Genomic DNA, 26,081 nt, shown 5'->3' with positions numbered 1-26,081 from the left:
AACAGTCGAGCGACGCGCCAGCCAATAGGGTTGATCGGGACCACTCGGCAGCACTCGGCCTTTCTCACTCACATCACGTGCACTACTGCCTGCGCTCGGTGCAATCGCGTGCAATCAAGCAATGGCCATGCCATGGCAGCCATATTGCAACATATCCGTGCCGTGCTTCCAATTCCTATCTACATACTCCTCATCCTACATCCATCACCTCCTCCTCCGACCTCGTGTCCTTCACCGTCTCCAGCAGCTTCCTGATCTTGTTCACGCTCTTCGGAGACACGTCGCGAGCCACAGCCAGCGTCTGCGCGCTCTTCAGCTCGTCCCCAAGCAGCCGGTACACCTTCGCCAGTTGGAAGATAACGTTTGACTCCTCCGGTGATGTATCGCGCAGGTACTCTAGATCTTCCACAGCCAGCTGCCGGTCCACACAATATCATTTTCACACGCCGCCCCTCGCCAATCAGTATATTCGATCCCACACTCTGGATACAACGACCACTCACTTTGTATCTCCTGAGCGAGATAAGCACCTTCGCCCGTCGATAACGCACAAGCGCGTTCTCCGGCGACAGACTCACGGCCTCATCGAACAACTTCAGCGCCTTGTCGTGCTCCCCACAGCGCTGGTGAACCTGTTCACAAGAAGAAACCCATACATCATCGTCTCGCACACCACAGGCCGCATGACCACACTCACCATCCCCACGCATCCTAGAAGAACCGCGTTCTGAGGGTGGATCTGTGCGGCCCTGCGGTAATGGTAGTCGGCGAGTCGCAGCTTGCTCATTCGCATATAGCATGATCCTAGCCCATACCTAACCATTCCGTAACAAAGCAGAGATAAGCATCCACGACGCGCCACTCACACGGATAAACCCACCAAGCGTTGTAGTGCCGTGCATCGGCACGTAAAGCAGACTCGAAAAAATTGATCGCCTTGTCAAGGTCCTGGTCGATCGTCTCGTGTCCGCTCAACGTGTAGGCATATGCGCAAGCAGGGTCCAACTGGGCTGCCCGCTGGAAACACGTCAAAGCTTGCGCACGCTCCTTCAGGAGGGAGAAGCAATTGCCGACTGCGATCCAAGCTTGTGGTGATCGTGGGTCTGTCGATAACAGCTCCTGCGCGAGAAACGAGAGCTTGACATTCCGTTGGAGATGCCAGAGTAATGTTGAGTACACTTCCATGTCGGTGAGCCTGTACGGCTCCAGATTGCGCACGGCTTCGAAGGCTCGCTCGGCCTAAATTAAACATGAGGTGAGTATACAATCATAGCGACGACGGTCTAAGATAAGGGTCTGAATGGGAGACACATACTGCAACATATTCACCAAGTTCGTAATGAGCCTTCCCAACCATGGCCATCACCCACGCAGATCGCTGATGATTGGACGGCAATTTCTCCAGATGCTCCAGGCATTCGTGACAGTCATACAAGGCCATCGCCCTGCCCGCACGAGCAAATGACCGCATTAACTCGTATATGTGGTAGTCTGCTAGCTCCGCATCGTACAAGTCCTGCGCAGCCTGCTCTTGCGCCGCTGACGGGACACTGGGTCCGGCTGGGGCTTCTGGAGGGGACTGTGGTATTGGAGGCGGTGGAGTGAAAGCAAGGGGGCCACCAGGCTCTTCGTCCATGTCAGATTCTATCGACCGAGAACGCACCCGTGTATGCACCCGCCGTCGGTCCCGCAATGTCGAATGCTAATGAATGCAGAATTAGAAGCTGAACAACTACTCAGCCTCGTTAGCACGTTGTGCGCACCTTTGTGGCGAGCGTCTTGCTATTGCCTCCGCCGAGCAGACGCGTACTCCGCCTGGTTGCAGCGCCGACCGGAGGTTGCTGTTCACGCCCACCCTTCGCTCCGGTCGCATGTAACCTAGAGGACGTCGCCGTAGTCTGGGCAGGACGACCGGAAGATGAGAAGATGTTAGCAATTGTCAGGGCCGGGCGTGCGCGTGCCTTTGAGCTTTTCATGCGGTCGGCCGCCCCCAGGAGCAGCGCGCCAGCAGACTTGGACGGCTTCAGATTCGTGTTCGAGTCCGCGGCGTTTGTTGAGGGGGGAGCCGTACGCTGCCGCACACCAGAGCGCAGCTTCTTGGTCACCGGGCCCGCCTCATCTGCTGAAGAAAGGGGACGCACAGCTGGGGGTTGCACCGCTAATGAGACCATCGGTTGTGACCGACTCGGACGAAGAGACCCTTGCACAAACGACGCTTCAGGAAATAACGAAGAGTCCGCGGAGGCTCTTTCACGCATCAAAATATAGCATTGAGAATGTGATATAGAACGCCCCACCGAACTGACTTACATAGAGTCGCGAGATCCCAATGCTTGGTCTAAACGAAACGGTTGTGGCTGGCTGATCTCAGGCTTCCACGCCCGAAACAGGTTACCACCGCCGCCGACATCAGGCGTGAAAAAGCCAGCACCTGTTGCCACTGGGATGGGTACTTTAGTCTGAGCCCCGTCCGGTGGTATTTGCTTTATTGGCGGAGGTCGTGGGGGGAAAAGTTCGTCAATCTCTGGGATTCTGCCTGAAAGAAGCACGCATCAATCGGCACGAAGAAAAGATCTGTCTTTACTATACACCTACCTAGCATACACAACCCCTCGAACGCTTCCCATAGCATGGGATTGAGTGCCAACGCCTTGTGAAAACTGACAGCTGCATTCTCGGGTAGATTGCCTTTGAGAGCCATATTCCCAGATCGACAATGAAGAACGGCCTCCTCGGGGAACGACACCACCGTACGGGAGCTCATGGACGCTGTGTAGAGCACGCAAATTGACGCGTGAAGAGATGAAAGAAACGAGAACAGAATCGGAACACGAACGTGCAGGTGTGTATGCACGACCCCGCATACTCTCCTCCAACGCCTCTCTCGCTTGTCTGTGTCTCCCCAGCGCAGTACAGCACTTCGCCTTAATCTCGAAACAGCCACTACACCGGATGTCCGTAGGAAGGTTCACAAGGAAGTGCGCAGAGTGTGGCTGGCCAGAACGTAAGAGTGCGGTTGCATAGAGATGGCGAGCGTCGTGATTATTTGTGTCAAGCACAAAGTAACGCTCCGCATAAAATAGAGCAGACTTGTATAGATCAACGTCAAGACACGACCAGATGAGCGTATTGAAGCGGTGGCATAGGCGAGGTGACGGAGATGATGTGCCTTCTTGCTGCATAGATTCACCTAGTGCATAAGATTAAGGTCGTAATTGTGGAGGAAGGGTCAGCGCGGCTCACTGGGCTGAGCAGCGAAGAGGAGGATGAGCAGGACGGGGCGGCGTGGTTGTTGACGTTGAAGTCGCGCCAGGTCATGTGACAACCGCGTCACCCTCACGCGTCACAACGCGACTCGATCGCGCCTTTGTTGTTCAAACGTTCAGGTTTGTCTCTCAAATGGCCGATGTTATGCGTGGATTAGACTATCTCGCAAATGATGAGTACACATTATGGTACTAATGATAATCACTACTCCGCTGCGCATGATGATCCAAATCCGTCTTAAGTATTCTCAATGTCCAGCGTGAGGATCAGGTTCGCCCTTAGATTCTGCCGAGTCAGAGTGTCAGAGCCACCATGTCTCAACGTTAGTATGCACATTACTTACCGGGTACACATTGGATGGCATCGTCGATGCGCAGGAGAGAAACCGCTGCCTCGAATGCAGACTTCAGACTGCGGACCTTGCTGACGGTAGGCTCGAGAATGCCAGCAGTGACGTTGTCCCGTACTTCGCCATTTAAGAGATCGAGACCGTACCTCAAGAGTGCCTTCTTCGGGTCTCCTGCGGGCGCGTTCAGAGCAGCATTATGATATGCACGGAGCTTCGCGACAAGTTCCGTTGAATCCTTCGCCGCATTGACGGCCAGCGTCTTAGGGATGACGAGAAGGGCGCTTGCAAACTCCGCGATGGCTAGCTGTTCTCTTGAGCCCTATCACATATATGTCAGAACGCAGGCGAACAAGGCTAGAACATGGAGCGTTACCAAGGTTGTCGCGAAATTCTCGAGATAAATGCTCAATGCAGTCTCGACAGCGCCTCCTCCAGGAACAACCGCGCCACTCTCTAGTGTTCGCTTGATGATTGACAATGTATCATGAATCGCCCTCTCCATCTCGTCCAACATGTAGTCGTTTGCGCCTCGGAGCACGATGGATGATGAGTTAACAACTTTCATACCCTTGATGAGGATCAATTCGTCATCTGAGATGCGCTCCTGCACGACTTCTTCAGCAGTACCCAGATAGCTTGGCTCAAACGACTCTTCGCCCTCCAGGTTGGCAAGGCTTGATACGAGAGTACCGCCGGTCGCTTTTGCAATTCGTCGCAGATCTTCCTTTCTACATCTGCGAACGGCCATGGCACCGGCTTCGACGAATTCCTTAAGACAAAGATCGTCAATGCCCTTCGTAGTCAAAACAACGTTGGCTCCAGCAGCCAAGATTTTCCGGATGCGCTCGAGTGTTATTTCAGACTCCCTAATGATCCAAAGTTAGTGGCACGAACAAATATGAGTAATTATCTGAAAAATGTGCATACCGTGAACGGATGTCTTCTAATTGTTCGGGGTCGTCAACCAGGATTTGTACACCTAATTGCATACGCGCTTTTTGCAGGTTAATGTCCAGGCACGCAATCTTCGCGTTTGTTATACGCGTTTTCATGGCTACAACATCGACAAATCAGCACCATATAAGAGACTCGCATTGTAAATACCTACCCTGGCTAGCGACAGTACAGTTCAGAGCATATCCGTTGACAAACAGCGATTCCCGAGCACTCCGGCCGTGTGCCTTCAAGACATTGACCGCCTTCACTGGATACTTGACTTCTCCGCGGCTATTGATGGTCTTCACAGCCAGCATGGCATCTACTGCCATAGGTGCGAAGAAGTCATCATCGCTCCATGTGATTAATAAGCATATATACTCTCGCCTATGATGAGGACTAGACTCACCCGCCAATGATCTTGCTAGACATACTTGTCTTTGCGCAATTGATCAGTGCCTCCCTGCCCAACGCTTCCACCTTGATGCTCAGCTGATCTTGCATGAACTTGCACGCCTCCCTGCATGCCAGCCTGTATCCCGTGATGATCGTGGTGGGATGGATTTTCTGCTTCACAAGTTCATTTGCTCTCCGGAGAAGCTCTGCAGCAACGAGTACCACAGATGTTGTACCGTCTCCAACTTCCCTGTCCTGTTTTTGCGCAAGATCCACGAATACGCGACCAGCAGGATGATCTACCGCCAGGAGTGATAGAATGGTCGCGCCGTCATTAGAGATCGTAACTTCCTGACATGGAAGAACGGATGAGGTTGAGTTTCATCTATGATTCGGGAGCCTACCCCAATGTTGTCCACCAGCATTTTGTCCAATCCCATCGGTCCCAGTGAACTTTTGACGACATTCGCAATTGTTTGCGCGGCAAGTACTGCGATCCAGAGAGGCCTCAGAAAAGACCAGCAGCTAGCAAGATCTTACTCACCATTTTGATCACGGATGTCCTGTCCAGATACTCTGTCACCTCCTAAGAATGCACCGGCGCGAGGATCGCGTTGAAACATGATTGCGAGTAAGACGATATTGTGGGTTGGACGTAGAGCAGAGAGCGCGAAGAACGACTTCTATTTCTCGACCAAATTTGGCAGCCATCATTTGAAGTTCATCGGTTTTCTGCGTCGGTCAAGAGGGTCGTGTTCACTCATTCACCGGGCATTCTTGCCAAGCCTCAGCTCTGTACATGGACTTGCGATGATTGTATGCGACAGAAAAGCTTGTCTTTTATTTATCAATGTCAAATCCTCATGTCGCTCCTCACTGTGCTCAGGCGCTCGTATTTGAGGTGGCAAGCGTTGCTCTGGTCTCCAGCTTTGACCTTTCGTACCCCCTTCCCAATGTCTTGCTATGGCGGCTATATGCCTGACTTGGAACTCCCCAGCATCAATAATCCGAGCGACAATCTCGTTCGTGCAGCTCTGCAAATGGACTTGAATATGCAACCCGTCGACGATCTACAACTACAGATCAAACAACACCAGGAGGATCTAGCACAGTAAGAACGCCAGCATCAACTTGGAGTACAGTGGGATCGTCAGCACCAACAGCTAGTTTCGCGTTTGAATTAACTGGGCACACTCCTCGAACAATTGCAGGAGTACGTCTCGTCTCTTATTCTTGGCAAAGGTACTAAACAGCCATATCAGTCCGTCCCTCCCACCTCTCATATGACTGATTTTGCAGTCTGCCTTTGGGAGGCTAATCTTACAAGTACTGGGCGACATCTACTGTAGATGTCACTCGAATTATTTTCATTTAATCTATTTAATTTCCGGCGAAGCCACCACTATAAGTAGACTGCCATCCCAGATGCTTCCAGCCTACAGCCTGAGGTGAGCCTTCAGCTTCAGGCTATAAGTCTTCAGACTGTACTACGAAACCCTCTCAGTCTCAGTGCATGTTCAGGCTACCTGGGCCTCTTGCACTGAACCTCATACACGAAGTCCACTGAATCCCTTCCAGCATCACCGAATGCTTCACACCCTTCAGGCTTCAGCAGAATCTGTTCAGACGGAATCCGGCGGGGTGCTCTCGGTAAGCCAGACGTTGTGCTTAGCGCTTACGGCTGGTTCACGTTTTAGTCGATGTGCAGAGCTCTTGCGAGAGCGCCTCCCCGCTATGTACTGAATTTAATGTCTACCGCAGAATGAATCCTTCTGAATGTGGAACGATAGTACAGATACAGTGTGTGAGCTACCGATACAATCACAGATCCGCCATACGAGTCGCGTTGAAGAAGAAGCGCCCGTCCGTGTCTCCTCGGTATAATCACTCATGTATGCGTTACAACCTGCTCCACAAACTGTGGCACGGTACTGGAATTGGACTCATCGTGCTTCCGGGTATATTTACCTGCAGATAATCTGCCGATGCACGGCCAGGCGTCAGCGAAACACCCGTGGCTCTATCGAGGGGGTGGACTACGCCCTGTGGCCATTCCTGTTCATTGTGAAGTTTAGGAGTTCCCTCTGGTGAAGGAAGACTCAACAGACTTACAGCATTCGATGGTTCTGATCGTCTCTCCACAATCCCCCGCGTAGGCGATGGCATAGCCCATTCGGCAGAAGGGTTCGTCAGAGCTGGAAAGGCATTCTCCAAGTCGGAGTGCTCGAAAGGGAAGAAAACATCCGCTTGCTCTCCGTGTGGACTGACGACGAAAGGAACATGACTGGGAACATATCGCAGATTTTCCGGCGACAATAGGCAGTCCGGGAGTGAATCATGGCTAGCGAGCGTGGACGAATATGCCGAATCCTGCCGGAATGGATTGCGGATCGCGTAGGAGGATGCTGCTGAGCAAGATGAATCCCGAGCTCGTGCGTATCTCGGCTTATCAGGTTCACGGCGTTCGTCATCACGGTCAACGTCAAATGTAGGCCCTCGATGTTCCTGACGAGAACGAATAAGGCACAGTAAACACAACAAAATACGCTGGTGGTCTACCTGTGGTTTCTTTCGCGATCGTTTAGGTTGCCTTCCTGTCAACGCATCCTGTGCAGTGCGCCTTCAGTACCGATCGATCCATACCTCTGAACGGTACGTTACCTCGTGTTTGACGAATGGTACGCTAAAATACCGAGACCTTTTCTGGAGCCACCAATTTCAGCATCAAATCTGGGAACAGTGAACGCACCATACCTTTCCGACTTTCTTCGAGTATTCGGAAGGACGTAAACAACCATTACGATGGACGTTCTTGACGTCAGTCTGTTTTCCATCGGCGTTACTTTGTATCCCAAGGTACCACACTCTAAAGAAGTCCAAAGACTTACCTCCGTCCGAAAACGGTCGGCCTTCTCGACTTTGTCTTTTTTCTTGCGCACGAAATCAAACATCGCGGAAGATTAGATTGGACAGGAAAGATGGACCATGAAGTGGTTGTGCAAGAATGTACGCTGCGACCGCCTCCGCAGCCATATGGCAGCAGTCTAAACACCAATCCGATCAGACCCGCTCTTCCGCGTCGGATGCGCTTGACTTGGATTGCAGCCTCTAGTCCTGAGCAGAATGATGTTAGCCATCTTTTGAACTGACTTTCGGAACGAGGTTTGGAGGTCTCGGAAGTAACTTGAAGATTTAGTGCATGAACCCTAGCTCAGCGCCCGTTGCTATTAGACGCTGAGCTGATTGTGCTGCTGTCCATGCATGAATTGGTCGAGGAACTTCGTCTTGGGTGCCTAACCGGCCAATGACCATTTTGTAATTGTCCGACATGCCACTGTGAGAACTGAAAATCTGGGTCCATTTGCAAACAACCCATATGGACACAGCACAGAGAAGTTAGTAAGACATGTGTTGTGAAGGAAAAAATCAAGGGAATGTAGCCGCTGTTCGGACCTATCTAGAATTCAACGACTCCTCACGTCGATACAGCCCCACCACCCTCGGATTGCTTTCGCGGGTGCAGGTCGTCCTTCTCGGCCTCCGCCTCAGCTTCCGGTTCTTCATCGATGCGGTCGCCGACAATAGAAGTATTCTCGGCAGCAGCCTTCGCTTCCTTCTTCCGTTTCGCAGACTCCTTGAGTTTCTCCCACCGCTCGCGGAAGCGCACGATCATCGCTTTCTGCTCGTATAGCGTCAGTCGTGCAGCCAGACGGGCGTGGGCAGTCAGTGCGAACCTGCTTCTCGTTCTCTGCACGGACCGCGCGTACTTCTTCCTCGAGCTCTCGCACACGGCGCACGAGCTGCGCCTCCCGGTCGCGTCCTGGATTGAGCGCAGCCACTGGTGGTGGAACGGGTGGAACGTTGAGGTTGAGAGACGTGAGGTCGACAGTGGGTTGTCCCGCCGGTACTGGCCGAGGTACCATCGTCGAGGATATCATAGCCCGGTGGGCCTGAGAGAAAGTCAACATGAGCAGCAACGCTCTCTGCAATTACCTACTTCTTTTCGGGCAAGTATGATGCTATCTCGTAGTTGCTGGTCCTGCTCTTGGCGCATCTTCAGTATACCCTCCATAGAGGCCACTTGTGTCCTCGTCTCCTCCAACTCGACTTTCAGGGCAGCGTTCTCATTCTTGAGAACAATTGTAGCTGCAGTATTGGATTTAGAGGGTATCAGGCAAAACGAGTCCGCCATATCATCTGAGTATGGAGTGAGACATCGGTAGGACAGTTCATGCATTGAAGCAAAAGATATCCCACCCTCATCTGCATCAACGTCATCATCCCAATCATCTCGATAGTCAGGCTGTGGCTTCGGCGCGAAAGTGCTAGGACCAGCGGCGCGTCCTCCTTCAGAATCAGACGCAGTGGCCGAAGAATCGTGTCGGGAAAGTATTTTGGACCGCGCAGCCTTCACCAATCCTATACCCCGAGACAACCTCTTTGAAATCGGGTCTTCAACGTCGGTGTCGCTGCTTGAACTCGGGTCTCTACCGCCATGCCGCCTGTGTGCAGATGCACTAGGCGGGGCAAGTGGCGCCGTTGCGAATGCTACTGGTTGAGAGAGATAGTCTAACATCCCTTCAGTTATCTTCCAGAATTGGTTGAAAGGATCTCCCGAGTCACTCTAGCAATACTCGCATCAGAACAGATACATGAATAGCGGTACAGTAAGCTCACCCTCTGTCCAAGCAACATGAAGGACTCGTCCACCGTCTGTTGTGAGTCGCTCATACGATTGCGAACATGTGGGGGTGGTGAAGGCGTCGGGGCAGGTGCGATAGAAGCAGCAACAGCAGGACTGGGCACATTCGCGCTTGGCTTCTGGGGCAAAAAGGGGTCTTTGTTTTCTTCCCGCAATTTAGAAATCCTGCGGTGCAACTCCTTTGTCGCCTTGACATGATCATTGTACAACATTCTCAGGGTTCGTTTGGTCTAAGATATCGCATTCAGAAAGAAAGTTCGTTGAACATCAACGTATGTCGGCACGAGTTGGAGTACGTACGTTCTCGTCGTGTGAAGCCTCAACACATGCAAGAAAAGCCTCCCCAGCCTTTGTGTGTTCTTCTAAGGCTGGAATGAGTAGTCCTTGAGCGGCAAAATCGTCCGCATTGGCCGCGTGTTGGTGAGCCTGTGCAGATTTATTAAACGCTTATGCTTAGACAGACGTCTATATTTACCGAATTCAACGGCGATTCGAGCGAAGACATCACTGCAGATGGACAAGAGATGAGGAAAAGACTTTGATGCAGTGCTCGGCACAGTAATGGAAGCGCGTCTGTTGAAGCTCGCGTAGCGATCGGGCTGTGGTTGAACTCCGCCGGCGACTGCCGGTGGCGGCTACCCCGCAGTGCTTCCCCATAGTGTGTGTCCACGGCAAAGAGGCTTTTCCATTGCACATCCTCTACGCTGCAACGAGTATGATAACTAGTGAAAAACATCCTCTAATAGTGGTATGCTGACATCTCGCAGTATTCTTTTCCCTCATGATTGAATCATCATCACCAATGCCGTGTGTGCGCATAATGAGACACGACGTACGGTACAGTAGAATATGGAATTCAGTCACGCACTATGATAAAACCTCAAGTTCATGACCATTCAGAGAGAACGGAAGAAGGCCTGAACTGACCAATCCACCACAACGGCAAAAGCCAGCATATCGGTGGTCGGAGTCAGTCGAAGAAACAGAGAAATCCGAGATCACATACATCCTAAGCGAAAAGACCATAGTCGATGATCTTCAACGAGCGTGCAGCGACGAGGAACACATCCTGTGCGTTTGCCCAATCGGCACTGTTGACGGCTCCACCGTCATGGGTCTCCGTCGGGACGTTCATAGTCATTACAAGGTCAAGATTGTGGCTCTGTACGCGATAGACGGCCAGGAGGACACGAATCCTGTCTGGAGCTGTGCTGTTGAATTTCGGGACGGCCTGCGTGCCGCTCAGCACAACGGGTGCCGGCATCTGATGACTAGTGTCCTGAGACAATTGCTCCACTTGAAGTATTTCGTCTTTCTCAGAGCTGTTGTCGTATGCGAGAGCATCAAAGTGGACCCTGTCGAGAACAAGGAGTTGTCAGCGGGTAGGTGGTTCTCATACTCATCATACAACTCGCCTGGCGGCATCGAGCAAATCTTCTGCTTTGACGCTTTGCAATATTTCGACAATTATACTGATGCCGGAATTCGGGTAGAGAAATACTTCCTGAGTGTCAGGAACCTGACGGAGATCGCTGCAAATTCTCAGACAATGCCCTAAGCGATGGGATAGCGACGTACGAGGCATCTATCAGATCGGGGGGAAGAGTGACAGTTATTGCGCCGCCAAATAGACCTCGCGATGTGGAAGCAGCCATTGGGAAAGTAATAGAAGTGATGAGGCGCTGTAAAGTGGTAAGTCCCGGCCCCGTCAGACAGAGCGGCCTCTGTATGGCTAGTCACGTGATATACTCACGTGGTCGTGACAGAACGCGTTCGCACTTTGGGTCTTGACTCCGAACTATGCCTGCTGCGCGACTGTCTGCGCATTGCTGGGCCTATACCTGAAATTTGTCCGAGAGACTTGACAGTCAGTTAACTGTACTCCTTCCATGACCGATTTTGGTCGTCGCTCCGCCATGCAGTCCGTGGTCGAGCCCAACAATGGTCGCTCCAACATCCCACTACCGTCTACCATCAAGAAACCAACACCCCACGGGCGTATGTCTATGGCGGGCCCAGCACTAAGAGGCCCAATGCCACAGGTTCCGGGAACGAATCCGCGACTTTCCATGATGCGCTCGCAGAACCTCAACCCGCTCTTGCAAAGCGCGAGTAAGCCCGGTTTTGGTAGGACACCAATGCACAAGTGAGTCAACTTCAACTCATATGTTATGCGCAATGACGCTTCATGGCTGTCTTGAAGTGCACGGTTGCTTTTGATGTCTTGCGGTAGGCCTGAGAGTGCGAATAGCCAATCGAGAGCAGGGTGTTTGTTGCACCTCGGTTGTCATTGTAAAATGCACGAGTGCTATCACGAACGCCATATGCGCCAGCTTATATTTGGTCTTGACTCTCTCACTCTAATTAACGGTGTTGAAACATCCCCTTTCTATAGCAATACACGCAGGGGCTCCATGTGGGCAGGAGGAGCTCAAATTGGTCCCCTCCCAGGCGGCCAAGGATCCGCAAAGGACACCCGCCCTCTGCGCGATAAACAGTTCCAAGCTAGAATGCGCCAAGACATCGTCACATGGTTGCTCAGCAATGGATACGATGTGCCACCACAGATCCTGCAGAACGTCAGCAACAAGGACTTTCGCAGCGTGTTTGAGCGTCTTGTAACTCTGCTGGACTCATCGTGGCCGTTTGAGTTGGATCGTCGACTCGAAGAGCAATTTCTGCAGCCGCTAAGGGCTCTCCGATACCCATATGTTGGTCAAATTGACCTTAAATGGATCGTTACACCAGCAACGCCACACTCATGGCCACATTTGTTGGGTGTGTTGCATTGGTTAGCGGAGACGGGCAGGGTCAGTCATCTCATGTACTCGGTTTCATTCAGAAAAGTCGCAAGCTGGCGATTGACATTGCGAAATTAGATGCGCATGCACTACGTGGACAGCGACGATGTGACATTACAGAATTCATCAGTAGTACCGGAACAGTTCGACGATATCAACCACCATGAAGCGCTTGCGATGGACCACTACATAGCCTCTTATGCGGTGTTCCTTGAGGGTAAAGATGCCTTTCCGGAGCAGGAGAGGATCCTCGAAGAACGCTATGGCAAGTTAGTCGTATTACGATTTTTGTAATCCCTGCTCACCCCAGTCGACAGCCAAGAAAGACGGACAAGTTGTCGCAGAGTTAGATGAGAGTAAAGAGCAGTCCATGCAAGTCCAGAATGAGTTGGAGATGCTCACTGAGTCACCTGTATGTGCAGTCACAACGTAACGTATCGTACTGTACTAATTCCCTCCCGTGGATCAGGCACCTATCGAGAAATTAAAAGAGGACTTCGCTCGCATCAAGCGCGACAAGGCAAAGTTCGAGGAGATTCTGCGGCGATGTGAACATCAGAAGGAGAAACGGATAAAGTTCTTGGAAAGAGAGACGGCCGAGCTCGCCAATGCCGGTATGAACTTCTTTTTTATCAAGATAGAAGTCCTCTCAATGACTGGCTGTTCTTTCTCAAGTCTCAAGTTTGGAGAAGTTGCAGGCGGAAAAACAGAGGCTCGCCGACGTTGTCAAGGTTCAGAACCTGACGCCTGAGGAGGTTATTCGGATGAACACTGAACATGAGACACTTTCTCGTGATGTGGAGACTCTCAAGCACAAGATCGCGGAGACAAACCAGGCCGTCGTGAAGCTCGAGGTGTCATTGACGCGAAAAGTATCCGACGCAGAGGAGGCTCTGGACCTGTACAACAATCTACTTTCCAACCTCGGACTGTTTCCCCCTCTCCCTCCACCGCTGGAAGAGATCGATCTCACGCTCGATCTCAACTCGGCGGCAGCGAATCCCCAGAATCTCCTCTCGGGACCTGACATCAGAGTGGTCGTGAAGCCAACGTTGAGCAAGGTAGCGGAGATAAAAAGAACAGAGCGAGCTCTGGTGGAGAGTGAGCGGATCAAGGTAGATGACGAGTTGGACCAGCTGACACTGGAATGCGAAAACATGGACGAGGAAGTCATGGAGATCAGCAACAAAGTCAACGGGCTCAGCGATCAGGCGGATGAATTACGCGAGGTATGTCGTTTCCTTCCTCGTTCCTGCTTCATCCAATAGCTATCCTGGGATTGGTTTCTAACTCTATTTTCTCGTCCGTAGGTGGCCCAGCAAGAAGCGCTGGTGAGTAATGCGGAGGCTTCTCGCCTAGAAAGGGACTTGGCGCAGGCAAGAACATCTGCCATGGCCAATGGAGTAGGAGTGAAGTCTCGAATGCAGGCATTACAGATTGCGTGCGTATCGTGTCTACCTTAAGGTGCATACTCGTCTGATCGGTCGACAGATATCGAGAGCAAGTAGACAAGGTGAACCGACTGAAAGATGAGACCATGCGGGCCATCATCAAGAACAGCAGCGATATCTTCATGTTCAAGGAAGAGGTGTCCAAGCAGCTGAAACACCTGCGGGATGTCGCCGAGGCGAATTGACTCGATTCTTTCACACATTATTTATGGCCTGGAAATTTCTGCTCCTCTGTGTACCTGATATATCCTGCTGTCTCATACTACATAGCCACGGTGGTGTGGAATTTGTATTGTTATGTTACTTGTCGCGCGTGTCCGTTCCTCGTGCATCGTCATGATAAGCGTGTTTTGGCGAGAAGCCGTCAAAGTGCGTGCGTTGACGCCATGATGAGATGCAGCCGATAGCGGCAGTCGTTGGGAAACCTGAATGTTGTTTAACAGGTAGTTCTTGATTGTTCTAACGATGCGCCGAGCGCTGGCATCCCGAGGATACTGCATGAGGTCTGCGGGCGAAGCCGAGGACTTCCCGCTCAATACAAATATGGTGGTGCTTCCTCAAAGCGAAGCTTCCGAGAATTAAGTCCTCCCGGATCCAAACTGACGCTGAAAGATCCATTCCAACTTTCTGACGAGCTCTTCGTCGTCCCCTTCTGACACGAGTCCTCCAGAGCCGGTGGTATGATCATGACTTACCCCTGCTACTAAGCAGTGTTCAGTTTGACAGGGCCATGGGAAACCGCTTGCTTGCGATGCTCTGCGTGCCTGCAGATAGACCCGCGAAAACGGCTTTTCCAAACCGTACCCACTCTGCAAGCTTGTCAATCATGGCATTGGTGAGTGTGCGAACTAGCCAACACCAGTTCTAATTATACCAGGAATCTGGATGATCTAGGTAACGGGGCCAAGCCTCTCTATCCGGTGCCGACGACCTTTCGATCGCTTTAATGCGTGAGTACGCGTATACCAGTGATTGCACTGTTACTTTTATTAATACGTCGAAATTCTCCACCCAGATGCCAACGTGAGAATTTTGTTGGTTCTCTCAATGTCGGTATGCATCCCATACGTAGATGGACACGCAGTTCCGTGGAACGTGCTTGATGCACTTTTCGAGCCAGTTCTCACTGTTAACAAAGCGGCATAGGCGCACCGTGCAGTAGTACCACCTGCAGTGTTTGCGTGCGAAGAAATTTGGGTGGGGACCCTGTTTCGACACGCTCTCGAGTCGTCTCGAGTACCCATTATCATTGAAGCGTGTCATAGAGTGTCTACCTGTCGTATTCGTGGGGGTAGGCGCTCACAGTGGGAAGGTATGTTGTAGTTCCATGTGCATTCATTCGTTCATCGCCATCATCAGCTCTAATCAAATAAACTGTCAGCCCAAAATTTTAGACAGTGCGCTGTTCGCAGCCCATGGTGGGATTACCTACAGGGTTCCTGCTTTCAGCTTGTGGCAGCAAATATCTGTATTGTTTCACCGGTTACCGAAGAAGGCCTCAGGATTGAGCAGAGGACGTGTGGAAACGCTTTCGAACGTACTGGACAAATCGGAACTTAACAGCCTGGATCTTGGTTCGCAGGCAATTCGGTGTCAGTTACCATCTCTCGGACGCCGACTATCGTACTCCTCACAAACTTGATTCAACTGCGTAGAACTCTAGAGATTGGCTCTTCTCCGGATGGCAGTTCCTTTTCTCCGATCTCCATTTTCCGGTACTAAGTTACCTTGTGGAACGCCCCGAAAGCGTATCCACACGCACTGTCCCGAATAGGTCCATTCCGAATTTCTGGGATGCATAAAAGGTGAAGCAAGTCATCCTGTTCAAGTCGGAAACCCCGTCCCATTCTTTCACTGCACAGCCCGTGTTAGCTCCCTACGCAGCCCTTGCTCCCACAGCATCTCTGCCCTGATGTCGTCTGAGATTCCAAAGGTCCTCGCCCCAGCGTACGATGACGCCGAGAAGGGTACATTCGACGTGCACTCGTCCCCGGTGGACCTCATATACAACGAGAAGCAGGCTCTGACTTTTCCTAAGGACGAGAAGGAGCTCGCCGTCGCGAGCGTATTCCCAGTTTCCGAGGCTAAGAAAGAGCAGACGCCGCCGAAGACCCCCAGCAAGCCGCCGAAGAAGAAGGCGTCCAAATGGATCATCTTGCAACTCTGGTACAACACTTACCGGTTAGTAACGGACATTCCCTGGTGATCTGTCCAGACACACTTACTGATGTTTTCCAGTAAATTATTCACCATCGCGTTTTCTGTTAACATAATAATGTTCGGCTTCGCTGTCTCCGGTCACTGGGCTTACGCGGTCAAGTACGGTTCCGCTATGGCCGTGGCGAATTTCAACGTGTCCTTCTTGGTTCGCAATGAGATTTTCGGACGTTGTTTGTATATCTTCGTCAACACGCTATTTGCTAAGGTTTGTACATTTATTCGATGTATGTCCATCTTATATCGATATCTGTCTGCAGTGGACGCCTTTGTGGTGGCGGTTGGGTTGCACTTCAGTGCTGCAGGCAAGTCGACCACTTGTCGTTCTACCTTGGTAGTTTGACATGTAATAACAGCATCTTGGTGGCATTCACTCCGGTTGCGCGATTTCTGGGATTATCTGGTTGACATTCAGGATCGTCGACACTTATCGCAACCATTACAATGAACACGACGCAATCTTGGTGTTTGGTCTGGCCGCTAACGTTGTTCTCATAATCGCTGCCATTGCCGGATTCCCCATCGTCCGCAACACCCACCACAAGTACGCCAGTATTTCTGTGTAGATGTTCGCACCGCTGAGTTCTGTCCCTAGCGTATTTGAGCGCAACCACCGTTTCTTCGGCTGGACCGGACTGGGACTTACTTGTGAGTAGCAACCTCCCCCACGTGAGGTCCTCGCATAACACTCTCTCCTTGTCAGGGATCTTCACAATCATGGGTGATCTCTGGGACCCCGAGACCAAGAAGTGGGCTATGAACGGCAGACACGTCGCGAAGCAGCAGGATTTCTGGTTTGTCATCGGGATGACAGCTTGGATTGTCCTTCCCTGGATCTGCACGAGGCATGTCAAGGTCGACGTCGAGCTTGTATGTGCAACTTGTCGGCCACGTTCAGACCGTAAGCTTACCTCTCCTGGTCTAGCCGTCCCCCAAGGTCGCAGTTCTGCGCTTTGAGCGTGGCATGCAGCAAGGACTTCTTGCTCGGATCAGCCGTAGCGCTGTCAAAGAGTACCATGCTTTTGGTGTCATTTCGTGAGTACTTTCCCACTTTGGCCAAGGTACCTATTCATCCTTGTCCGTTTCAGAGAGGGTACACACGCCAAGTACCACTATTTGATCTGCGGTGTGCAAGGTTCGCACACATTTGTTCAGCTTATTGAAAGGGGTGCATACTGATGTCCCGATATTCAGGTGACTTCACTCGCAGTCTCGTCAATGACCCACCAAGGAAGATCTGGACCCGGGAACTGAAGGTTAGTTCGAATGTCGTGGGTTCGAGCTTTCTTACCGACGTCACACAGCTCGCTGGTGTCTCCAATACTTCGACTCTCTACCACCGCGGTATTCGTATTTGCACGGGTACCGGTATTGGCGCCGCCCTAGCCACATGCATTCAGTCACCCTACTGGTGCGTACCAATCACGCCGTGCGGCCACAGGCATTAGACTGATACTCAACGCTCTCTAGGTTCTTGATCTGGATAGGTACACTGGCTTCCCAACCCGTCCGTGGTCATAGGCATTGACCTTGCGATTTTTCAGGCTCTGACCAGGAGAAGACCTTCGGTCCTACTATCAGTGGTCTCATTCACCGCAACATTGGGCCAGAACGCCTTCTTTTGTGGGACAGCAGGGAGCGAGGCGGCCGCCCAGACACCATGAAGATCCTTAAGGAGGTGTACCACTCTTGGAAGGCGGAAGGTGAGAGACACTGTTGCATCAATCTCGTTCAACACTGAGCGCTGGCGCTTCTAGTCGTGTTCATCACTTCCAACTACGTCGGTAACTCTGAGATGATGCAGGTGGGTAGATATTCCTCACCACAGCCAGTAAGATTACGCTGATTACACGCCCCGCGCAATCTAGGGGTGCAAGGAGGCTGGAATTCCGTGCTTTGGTACTCTCTGGGACTTCGTAAGTCCTTGACAACAATCTGTCTAGCATGTACTGATTGCGCTCCCCTTGCAGTGAACGAACGGCGCGTACGACCGGCGATGGCGTCATGGCAGGCTCATACGCCGCCCCAATAGACTATCAGATGCCTCTCCTCACCCTCATTGCTTGTCACTATGTCTAACTCACTGTATCAATCATTCGCATATGGCCTTCCTAGCAGTCGAAATGCAACATTGTTACCTAGTACTGTAATCGAGGAGGCGGCGATTGTACCGGAAAAATTTTGTGTAAATATAATCTCTATTCACATCCACGGAGAATTCATTGTGTGAGAAGGTTAACCATCTCGTGTCCGTACAGTGTGGGAGTATCCAATGACGCAATCGGGTGCTATACTCTGGTGGTGGGAGGTCGAGAGCCACTGATCCTCCCAGATCATCGCGGGAAACTTTTCGAGGACTCGCCAGTTAGTGGACAGGCAGAAAGCGCAGTGCGCATGGGAAATAAGCACACGGTTTGGGTGCACCATTTGGTGCCGCTTCAGCACCAAACGCGAGGTCGGATATTGGCCATTAATAATAACCCTCCACTACCCTTCCCCGTTTGCCCATCCAACGCCATCTTTTGTTGGGATTTATGGCTGTGTTCGGCTGCATCTTGACACCCTTCCGAGCGAGTTCAATAACGATGCGGGTGATATTGCGGGTGTCCTGACCTAGAAAATTTTATTCCGTCAATTTCGCGAACAGTAAAAATTTTGAGGACAAGACAGACATCCATTCCGCTGTGCTGACGGCCTTGAAACGGTGAAAGACCGAGCACTTGCAATTGGCGAGGAATAGAAATCGAAAGACGTTTCGGCATCGGAAAGGCACACTGCGATTTGCTATGTCTCAAGAGCGTCGCACGCACTTTAGCCAGAGTTTGCTCACCTCAATATATCTTTTTTCTTGACAACGTCGAGACGTAGTGAGATACCATTCCCCGACTGCGCTTCGCACATCTAGCACGTCACCGCTAAGCCATGCAGGCATGGAAATCTACAGGTCCGCAGTAGTCAATTCCATATATCATGCATCGAATTACTACCCGTACCTTAGACATGAAACATTGCTTCACCACAAAATCGCGTATGTCAAAGGGTCCGTCACTGCACCAACAGAAGCGTATGAGCCGTCGGCCCGTTTCGAATTCAATGAGACCATGTCTCTCCATAAACTCTCTAAAGATGTCCATCAATTGCGTGAAAGTCGGCGCACTGTCTACTTGTTCCTACACATGCAAGCATTCCTTAATCACTTCTCACTCGAAAGAATCGATGTACGAACTTGGGTAATACCAGTCAGATCAGTACAGAACTGCGACAGTTGGGGCCGCCAAGTGGGTCTGACGAAACTTCGGAACTCGTCCACTATCTCGAGCACGCGTGCTCTTTCATTGCGATCCTTATCCTTCCAACGCAGGAGACAAACGGGCCACTCCTACTTTGCATCAGTGTTAGTCTCTTCTGATAACAGGCAGAGAACGCGACGCATGGCACTTGCAATGATCTCGCTTGGATAGTCAAACTTGGCACCGGCCACGCAGGTAGCCTCGACATCGAGAACCAGGAACGCATCGTATGGCTGCTTTGGACCTCGTGGAGCACTCTGGGATTCACTTATCCCCGTAGAGTCCAAGTCGATAGTGCTTTCTGCTGAAGATGCCCGAGAACAAGGTTGGACTAGCTTGATTGGGCTGTCACCGTGCTTCGGGTGTTCACACGATGGAAGACGCCGAGGCCAGAGAGAGGCACACGACATGAGAAGAGCGACAGTTAAGAGCAGCGGGAGACAGCACTGGGCAAACAGAGCCCAAGATGAAGGCCAAATTGCATCCATTTCGTAGAGATGAACGAGAGACGCGCCGGTGCTCACGGTAGCATTGGCTGCGCGTGTCAGAGGAAAGACTTCTTCCAAGTCCTTGACGCAAGCGACCTATAGGAAGACGAGGATTTTGGAGAAGGGGTCGGAGAGGGAAGAGAGGGAGATCATGGAGACAGGGAACCTGGCGAAGATCTCCCAGCAGTTGGCCGGAGTTCTTGCATCGCCACGTGCTCTTTCTTTCTCTCCAAGTCCCACTGGGCCCGGGTATACTTCTTTGCGCTATATTGACCCCTTCTTGCTACACCTCTACTTCCTCTTGACCACCGCGACGATGAGCAGGCAGCGAGGTGACGATCTCGATGATGACTTCGTCCCGGACGATCTCGTCGCCATGTCCGAGGACGAAGATTTGACCCCGGACGGCGACGACATCAGTGGCTTGCTGAGCGCAGAAGAGGAAGGCGAGGGCGCCGCGGCGCAAGAGGGTGCGGATCAGGCCACAACTGCGAAGAAGCGGAAACGTAGGGAGAAGGAGAAGGAGCGCAAGGTCTGCAAATTCATTCCGCCGCCTGCCATGTGTGTTTCTCAGGCTGGTGCTCGTATCACTCCGCAAACATGTAGAAACGCAAATTGGCTGAGACGGTAGAGCCCATTGAGCCCCCCTCAATGGCGGCTCAGCCCCCCGTGTTATTGGCAGACTACATGTCGTCCATGCAGGCGAAGACATTCTCGAAGATGTCCGGCGTCGAGCTCGCCGACATCCAGATACCTGGTAAGTTCCTTCTCTCCTTACCGAAGATCCCCTTTAATGTTGACGATCAGGAAGAGATCTCCATCGCAGACACGACTCCATGGACGGGGTCGCGCAATCTCGACCAGCTGGTGGACTTTATAGCCAAGAGTAAGCTACCGCGCGCTTTCTCTTCTGTCCCCCGTGAATAACACCGCCTGACTATAGTGGTTCCCACACTGCGTACTCGTTTATCGCAGAGGCCCAAGTTCAGCGGATCACCGACGCTGATCTTTGTAGCTGGGGCAGCCCTGCGGGTGGCAGACATAGTCAGGGTCCTTAAGGACAAAAGACTGCGAGGAGATAAGGGCGGTGAGATCGCCAAGCTGTTCGCGAGACACATCAAAGTAGAGGATCAGGTCGCTTATTTGAGACGCACCAAGGTGGCGGCCGCAGTGGGCACACCAGGACGACTCGGGAAGTTGTTGTGCGACACCGGTAAGTCGGTGTCATCGTGCGCCACTTAATCTCTATTCTCATCGTTGTTTTCCCTCGTCGTGCCAATCAGATGCGCTGTCGACGTCAGCTTTGACACACATTATCCTCGACATGTCCTACCGAGACGCGAAGAAGCGCTGCGTCCTAGACATTCCCGAGACAAGAGATGAGGTATTCAAGACCGTTCTGGGCGCGCCAAAAGTCTTACAGGGTTTGAAGCAGGGGAAGATACGGCTGGTCTTGCTGTGAGAACGTATGTCGTCATCAGCATGGTGAGGACAAGTCGGATTCTCTACGTCGGTATCCTTCTCACTCCCGTCGATCCTCAGTGGGTTGTAGCTAACGTATATGCAACATAATCGCTGACGATCTGCAACCGATACTTCCCATTAGACTCACTACGTATGATTCCCGCTTAAAGTGACCATAGTCGAGCATTGTATATTGTTCAGACAATTATCCATGAGAAGTTTTCGGGGAAACCTCATTTGCAGGATCCCACATTGCATACAGGCGAGCTCTCGGTCCCTGAGAGAGCGTGCGCCATCACTAGCTTGACCACTTGGTTCGCTGTCTATACAAGCACCGACACCATGTTCGTGAGATGCCGCTCGCAATTCGTTGTTCACTGCCGACAGAGCGCAACCCAGGTCGAGCACTAGGCGATCGATCAGAAATCGCGTTACCGGATGTGGTAACTTATCGTGCAAGGACTCTCGGCGGCGGTGAAGATGCAATGAATTCCGATCCACTAGCATGGATCGAGCCCAGGAAAAAACAGAGGTCCGTGAGTTGGCAGCCAACTCTGGAACATCCGCCAGATGAGAGACGTCTCTACCCCACAGTGAGTCATCCATTAGACTTCAGTTCAACTGACCGTCGAGACGTGGCCTGCGGGTGATGGGTTCCACACACATCGTCGAGCCCCATTGAATATAGTGATTGCGAACCTATGGGGGAGGGGGTCGGGTATGCGTTCATGCGAAGTCTGGGTGGAACAAAGATGGTTTGGGGTGGATGTTGAGCGTGTTGCCCTACCCCGGAGATACGAGGCGTCCTCTGAGGCTGACACTTCGAGCGCGAAGAACGGAAACCGGGAAACAGTGACATCATCCGGAACTCTAGCACGCCGAGGATCATGATCTTAACAAGTATCCAGGAAGCAGCTATGGAGTTGAACATTCTTTGCTGCGGAAACCATGCGATAGAGTACGGCGCCGGGCCCAGGTAAAGATAGCGACGAAGTAAACGGGCGCTCACCAGGATGGACCAGGCATCAGAGACGTCACGAAGAGTCTCGAGGCACGTTGCTAGCTGTGAGCATGCATGACTTCACTCGAACGAGGGATGCGTATCTGAGCTACATCCTTGGTATTCTGGAGGATCGACGGGGAAGCACTTGGAAATCGCCAGACGGTGCCATGCCAATAGATTATAGTGGAAATATATACGCTACAAGAAGCTGCAGGGAACCAAGACTAGAAACCCTTTGGATTTGTCCTCAACGTCAACTGAGGCGTGTGTCAGTGTTCGCGCATTGTGCAATGGCCAGCCACGACGCACCCGCGTAAACTTGGGCACTTTATGGATACCTTTGCGGTAGTTCCTGTAGTGAGCATGACGGGTGAACACGGTGTACTTATCCCTCGCAGGCATTTCGCTCTCCTTCGGGAGCTCGAGAGCTTTCGTCTAACCAGCGAAGACACTCAGCGCTGCCGCGGTCAAGCGGCAATCGATCTACTCACCAATGCAGCACACTGGACCCCACTGACTCTAACGGCCTCGATGACCGAGTCCACTCTCTTCAGTCGTGTCCGGACATTGGCCTTACGGGTTGGTGACAATCTCCATGGGACCTTCCTGTAAAATAAAATTAAGCGGCTCGAAAACATATGCAGTTCGCAATAGAATTACCAGAGAAGACCTCCGAGTGTCGGCTGGGTCGCTCTGAAAGCTCCGAACATGTTGGTCGTCTGCTCACCGTTAGTATCCACTCCAAGCGGTGCAGACAAGGTGCTGACTAAGCCGGTGGCGCTAAGTGCACGCGCGACGTAGTATCGGGCGCTTCTTACTTCTCACCTCTGCGTCGTTGTTTTCACTCCTGCTGCTTCCACAATGGCCGCTGTGGAGATTCAAATGGCTCCCGGACACGGGATGAATGGTAATGGACATGCAATTAACGGTCATAACGAGTTCAACGGCGTCCCCAGGGAGCCAAAATTCGCTAGTGGACTTATCTTACCGCCCCCGGAGATCAAGTGTGAGTAATCCCCCGAAATATTCCACTGTAGGCTCTGTACGAGTACTAATGTTTGTCTCTGAAACAGCTGTGATTGACCGAACAGCACTCTTCGTCGCAAGGTCGGCAAATCCTCCCCAGTTCGAGGACAAAATTCGCGAGAACCAGCGTCAGGACCCAAAGTTCTCGTTCCTCAACCCCGCCGACCCTTACCATGCTTATTATAGAAATCGCATGGAGAAGGTAGTGCGGGGTGAGATCGACGATGACAATGCACCCAAGGAGGAAAAGGTGCCGATGGAGAGTGTTACAGAGGTGCGGGAAGTGGATAATGGCATTGAGCCGCCCATTCCTAAGTTTATCTTGAACATTCCCAATATCAGTGCGATTGACTTGTGAGTTACTATTTTCCTGATTTCCGTGGCGGTCCTGAACGTCGTATGCTGCAGGGACATCATGAAGCTGACCGCGCTATTTACCGCTCGACGAGGTCATTCGTTCTTCGCCTCGCTGTCCGCAAGGGAAGGGCGGAACTATCAGTTTGATTTCTTGCGACCCTCACATTCTCTCTATGGCTATTTCAATCGGCTTGTTGAACAATATTCGAAGGTTCTTCTTCCCAGCCCTGAGACATTGACGCAGCTCAAGGAGCGTTCTCGAGAAGGTGCGCGGTGGAAGGATCTGGAGCTTGCGAGAAAGCGTGCAAGGTGGGAGCAGGTCAAGAGAGAAAAGGACAAGAAGCGGGAAGACGACAAAGAGGCTGAAAGAAGTACGTATCTCGTTATCTCATGCAAAGTCCTTTCACACTCACACATTTTCTAACAGTCGCTTTTGCTGAGATTGACTGGCATGATTATGCCATCGTGCAGACTATCGAATTCACTGCTGCCGACGCTGCATCTGAGCTTCCACCCCCAATGAGCGTGCAAGAAGTGGAGAGCATGACACTCGCTCAGAAGAGGATGGCTGCGATGATTATGGAGACTACGGCTGAGGACGTCGAAGCACACCGGGCGCGTCAAGCTGCTGCAGAAGCTGAGGCCGCTGCTGCTGTCGGTGGTGCCGGCGCAGGAGGCGAAGATGGTGCGGTGATGGAAGAGAGCGATGATGAAGACAGGGAGGTGCAAGAGCGGAAGAGGCGTGAGGAAGAGGAGCGCGTCAGAGAGCTTGAGAGAGCGCGGGCCATCCAAGCAAGCTCATTGGATGCAGGTGCACCCATGAAGATCAGGACGGATTATGTCCCTAAACGTAAGCCTTAATACTGCTCTTTCGCTATTGACGTCCTGGACTAAATGGACATTTCAGTCAGCAAGAAGGGTGGTGAGAAGATGACGACGTGTAGTATCTGTGGTCAGCAGATCCCAGTGGACGAGTTGCAAGAGCACATGCGTATCGAGCTACTTGATCCTCGGTGGAAGTCGCAGCGCGATGCTCTTGAAGCTCGCAAAGCTCAGGCATCGGAGCTGCAACGTGGAGCGAATGTCGTGTCGTCGCTTAAGAATCTTGCACGTACGCGTGTGGATATCTTCGGTATGGAAGCCGACGAGGAGAAGCGTAAGAAGGAAGAGGAGGAGGAGAGGCTGCGGCGGAGAGAAAGGGAGAAGGTCGTCTGGGATGGTCACACTGCATCAAAGGCGAACACGCTCGACAAGTTCTCCACGAACGTTAATTTCGACGAACAAATTGCCGCTATTCATCGGGCGAAGGGTCTTGGACCGTAAGTGGTTGTTTACTTGTTGGGTTCAGCATGGGCTCACGGTTCAATCGCAGGCAAGATGCAGCCGCTATCGGTCCAGGTATAGGACCTGCTGCCGTCCCGGCACCGATGACCTCTCTACCTCCCCCACCAGCATCCCTCCCCCAGCCCCCTATGCAAGCTGGTGTTCCCGTTGCAGATTCTGCGTATTCAGCGGCAACAATCTCCTCAGGCCCGCAACCAGCATCCCTGTATCCCCAGCCCGCTCCCGTCATGCTCCCTCCTCTCCATTACCAAGGTCTGGATGCGCCGCAGCCATTCGGTTACCAGCCACCTCCTACTGCGCCCATGATGCATCCCTCACGTGTCGCTGCGCTCGCTGGATCGCCGATGCCTGGCGGAAATTCGCCTCAGGTGGGAACGGTGCGCAGCGCGGATGAGATGGAAGGTTCAAACGACGAAGTCCCGCCCGCCAAGAGACAGAGGGTCGCGAAGTTGCCTGGCGGGCAGCTGTACCCCGAAGCGGATTGGATCAGTATGCACCCGGTGAGTGGTCCTTCCATCTGTGGCTCGATATGTCTACTAACTGGGATATGTGTAGCATCCAATCTCTCTACTGGTGCAACTTCCGAAAGACCCCTCGAAGCCCGATTGGCAGCTCGATGGCCGCGTGGTCACCATCCCCGACCTGCCGCTCAACCTGTTGGTGTCGACTCTTCGCGAACGCATAGTGCAGCACGCCGGCAACTTGCCGATCTCCAGAATCCGGCTGGCGCATGCGGGCAAGATGTTGACGAACGCACACTCCATTGCAATGTACAATTTGGAGGATGAAGATCTCGTGGTTCTCAGCCTCAGGGATCAGAAGAAAAAGTAGCGCGCCTAGGTTGCTATCTCAATTAGTTCGTGGCCGTAATCCTTATTACTTCGTATCAATGTGTAGACTAGCTTTTCCTCTTGTCATCCGGTAGCCGTTGCAAGGCATATATGCGTACCAGCGCGAAGGAAGAGGCACATTATCTGCGCATGCAAAATC

At 52.1% G+C, this 26,081-nt stretch overlaps 11 protein-coding genes across 11 annotated transcripts; 4 read left to right on the top strand and 7 right to left on the bottom strand.

The window, feature by feature from the left end:
- Positions 1 to 190: 190 nt before the first annotated feature.
- On the bottom strand, positions 191 to 3,182 carry SCP_0408750 (Anaphase-promoting complex subunit 3; the record flags this gene model as incomplete). The annotated part of the gene is made up of 10 exons (XM_027757603.1): positions 191 to 415; positions 504 to 632; positions 698 to 815; positions 881 to 1,239; positions 1,316 to 1,702; positions 1,764 to 1,898; positions 1,962 to 2,247; positions 2,311 to 2,536; positions 2,596 to 2,769; positions 2,837 to 3,182. 10 exons carry the CDS (start codon positions 3,180 to 3,182, stop codon positions 191 to 193), a joined length of 2,385 nt encoding a protein of 794 aa, XP_027613404.1.
- A 332-nt stretch (positions 3,183 to 3,514) lies between these two features.
- SCP_0408740 (T-complex protein 1 subunit alpha) lies at positions 3,515 to 5,571 on the bottom strand (the record flags this gene model as incomplete). Its single annotated transcript, XM_027757602.1, has 8 exons — positions 3,515 to 3,552; positions 3,611 to 3,935; positions 3,990 to 4,482; positions 4,544 to 4,670; positions 4,725 to 4,906; positions 4,962 to 5,299; positions 5,353 to 5,438; positions 5,493 to 5,571. The coding sequence occupies 8 exons, from the start codon at positions 5,569 to 5,571 to the stop codon at positions 3,515 to 3,517; spliced, it is 1,668 nt and encodes a 555-aa protein (XP_027613403.1).
- Positions 5,572 to 6,847: 1,276 nt separating this feature from the next.
- On the bottom strand, positions 6,848 to 7,899 carry SCP_0408730 (predicted protein; the record flags this gene model as incomplete). Its single annotated transcript, XM_027757601.1, has 6 exons — positions 6,848 to 7,003; positions 7,061 to 7,453; positions 7,508 to 7,555; positions 7,610 to 7,651; positions 7,703 to 7,771; positions 7,837 to 7,899. 6 exons carry the CDS (start codon positions 7,897 to 7,899, stop codon positions 6,848 to 6,850), a joined length of 771 nt encoding a protein of 256 aa, XP_027613402.1.
- Positions 7,900 to 8,423: 524 nt separating this feature from the next.
- SCP_0408720 (hypothetical protein) lies at positions 8,424 to 10,155 on the bottom strand (the record flags this gene model as incomplete). The annotated part of the gene is made up of 7 exons (XM_027757600.1): positions 8,424 to 8,627; positions 8,683 to 8,898; positions 8,946 to 9,145; positions 9,206 to 9,572; positions 9,626 to 9,880; positions 9,951 to 10,076; positions 10,126 to 10,155. 7 exons carry the CDS (start codon positions 10,153 to 10,155, stop codon positions 8,424 to 8,426), a joined length of 1,398 nt encoding a protein of 465 aa, XP_027613401.1.
- Positions 10,156 to 10,659: 504 nt separating this feature from the next.
- SCP_0408710 (Mog1p/PsbP-like protein) lies at positions 10,660 to 11,075 on the bottom strand (the record flags this gene model as incomplete). Its single annotated transcript, XM_027757599.1, has 2 exons — positions 10,660 to 11,005; positions 11,059 to 11,075. 2 exons carry the CDS (start codon positions 11,073 to 11,075, stop codon positions 10,660 to 10,662), a joined length of 363 nt encoding a protein of 120 aa, XP_027613400.1.
- A 464-nt stretch (positions 11,076 to 11,539) lies between these two features.
- SCP_0408700 (predicted protein) lies at positions 11,540 to 14,087 on the top strand (the record flags this gene model as incomplete). The annotated part of the gene is made up of 8 exons (XM_027757598.1): positions 11,540 to 11,796; positions 12,046 to 12,460; positions 12,530 to 12,727; positions 12,774 to 12,863; positions 12,921 to 13,065; positions 13,127 to 13,680; positions 13,762 to 13,892; positions 13,943 to 14,087. The coding sequence occupies 8 exons, from the start codon at positions 11,540 to 11,542 to the stop codon at positions 14,085 to 14,087; spliced, it is 1,935 nt and encodes a 644-aa protein (XP_027613399.1).
- Positions 14,088 to 15,814: 1,727 nt separating this feature from the next.
- SCP_0408690 (hypothetical protein) lies at positions 15,815 to 18,092 on the top strand (the record flags this gene model as incomplete). Its single annotated transcript, XM_027757597.1, has 15 exons — positions 15,815 to 16,083; positions 16,141 to 16,327; positions 16,380 to 16,424; positions 16,476 to 16,663; positions 16,715 to 16,767; positions 16,823 to 16,989; positions 17,045 to 17,154; positions 17,208 to 17,254; positions 17,314 to 17,375; positions 17,424 to 17,530; positions 17,590 to 17,606; positions 17,664 to 17,822; positions 17,877 to 17,923; positions 17,988 to 18,035; positions 18,090 to 18,092. 15 exons carry the CDS (start codon positions 15,815 to 15,817, stop codon positions 18,090 to 18,092), a joined length of 1,509 nt encoding a protein of 502 aa, XP_027613398.1.
- Positions 18,093 to 18,651: 559 nt separating this feature from the next.
- Positions 18,652 to 19,819, bottom strand: SCP_0408680 (3'-5' exonuclease eri1; the record flags this gene model as incomplete). Its single annotated transcript, XM_027757596.1, has 6 exons — positions 18,652 to 18,732; positions 18,792 to 18,893; positions 18,950 to 19,057; positions 19,113 to 19,289; positions 19,346 to 19,498; positions 19,562 to 19,819. 6 exons carry the CDS (start codon positions 19,817 to 19,819, stop codon positions 18,652 to 18,654), a joined length of 879 nt encoding a protein of 292 aa, XP_027613397.1.
- Positions 19,820 to 20,048: 229 nt separating this feature from the next.
- SCP_0408670 (Protein CMS1) lies at positions 20,049 to 21,359 on the top strand (the record flags this gene model as incomplete). The annotated part of the gene is made up of 6 exons (XM_027757595.1): positions 20,049 to 20,429; positions 20,504 to 20,654; positions 20,709 to 20,783; positions 20,841 to 21,110; positions 21,181 to 21,281; positions 21,330 to 21,359. 6 exons carry the CDS (start codon positions 20,049 to 20,051, stop codon positions 21,357 to 21,359), a joined length of 1,008 nt encoding a protein of 335 aa, XP_027613396.1.
- A 1,229-nt stretch (positions 21,360 to 22,588) lies between these two features.
- Positions 22,589 to 23,074, bottom strand: SCP_0408660 (54S ribosomal protein L31, mitochondrial; the record flags this gene model as incomplete). Its single annotated transcript, XM_027757594.1, has 4 exons — positions 22,589 to 22,621; positions 22,674 to 22,799; positions 22,856 to 22,970; positions 23,025 to 23,074. The coding sequence occupies 4 exons, from the start codon at positions 23,072 to 23,074 to the stop codon at positions 22,589 to 22,591; spliced, it is 324 nt and encodes a 107-aa protein (XP_027613395.1).
- A 151-nt stretch (positions 23,075 to 23,225) lies between these two features.
- SCP_0408650 (Pre-mRNA-splicing factor sap114) lies at positions 23,226 to 25,922 on the top strand (the record flags this gene model as incomplete). The annotated part of the gene is made up of 7 exons (XM_027757593.1): positions 23,226 to 23,370; positions 23,438 to 23,744; positions 23,799 to 24,118; positions 24,175 to 24,597; positions 24,655 to 25,066; positions 25,120 to 25,591; positions 25,647 to 25,922. The coding sequence occupies 7 exons, from the start codon at positions 23,226 to 23,228 to the stop codon at positions 25,920 to 25,922; spliced, it is 2,355 nt and encodes a 784-aa protein (XP_027613394.1).
- Between the last annotated feature and the right edge of the window lie 159 nt (positions 25,923 to 26,081).

Source organism: Sparassis crispa (assembly GCF_003851025.1).
Source record: "Sparassis crispa DNA, contig_000003F, whole genome shotgun sequence".
In the NCBI taxonomy this organism is placed as follows: Eukaryota; Fungi; Basidiomycota; class Agaricomycetes; order Polyporales; family Sparassidaceae; genus Sparassis; species Sparassis crispa.
Note: the sequence above shows the minus strand (reverse complement) of the source record. Positions and strands in the feature narration are given on the sequence as shown.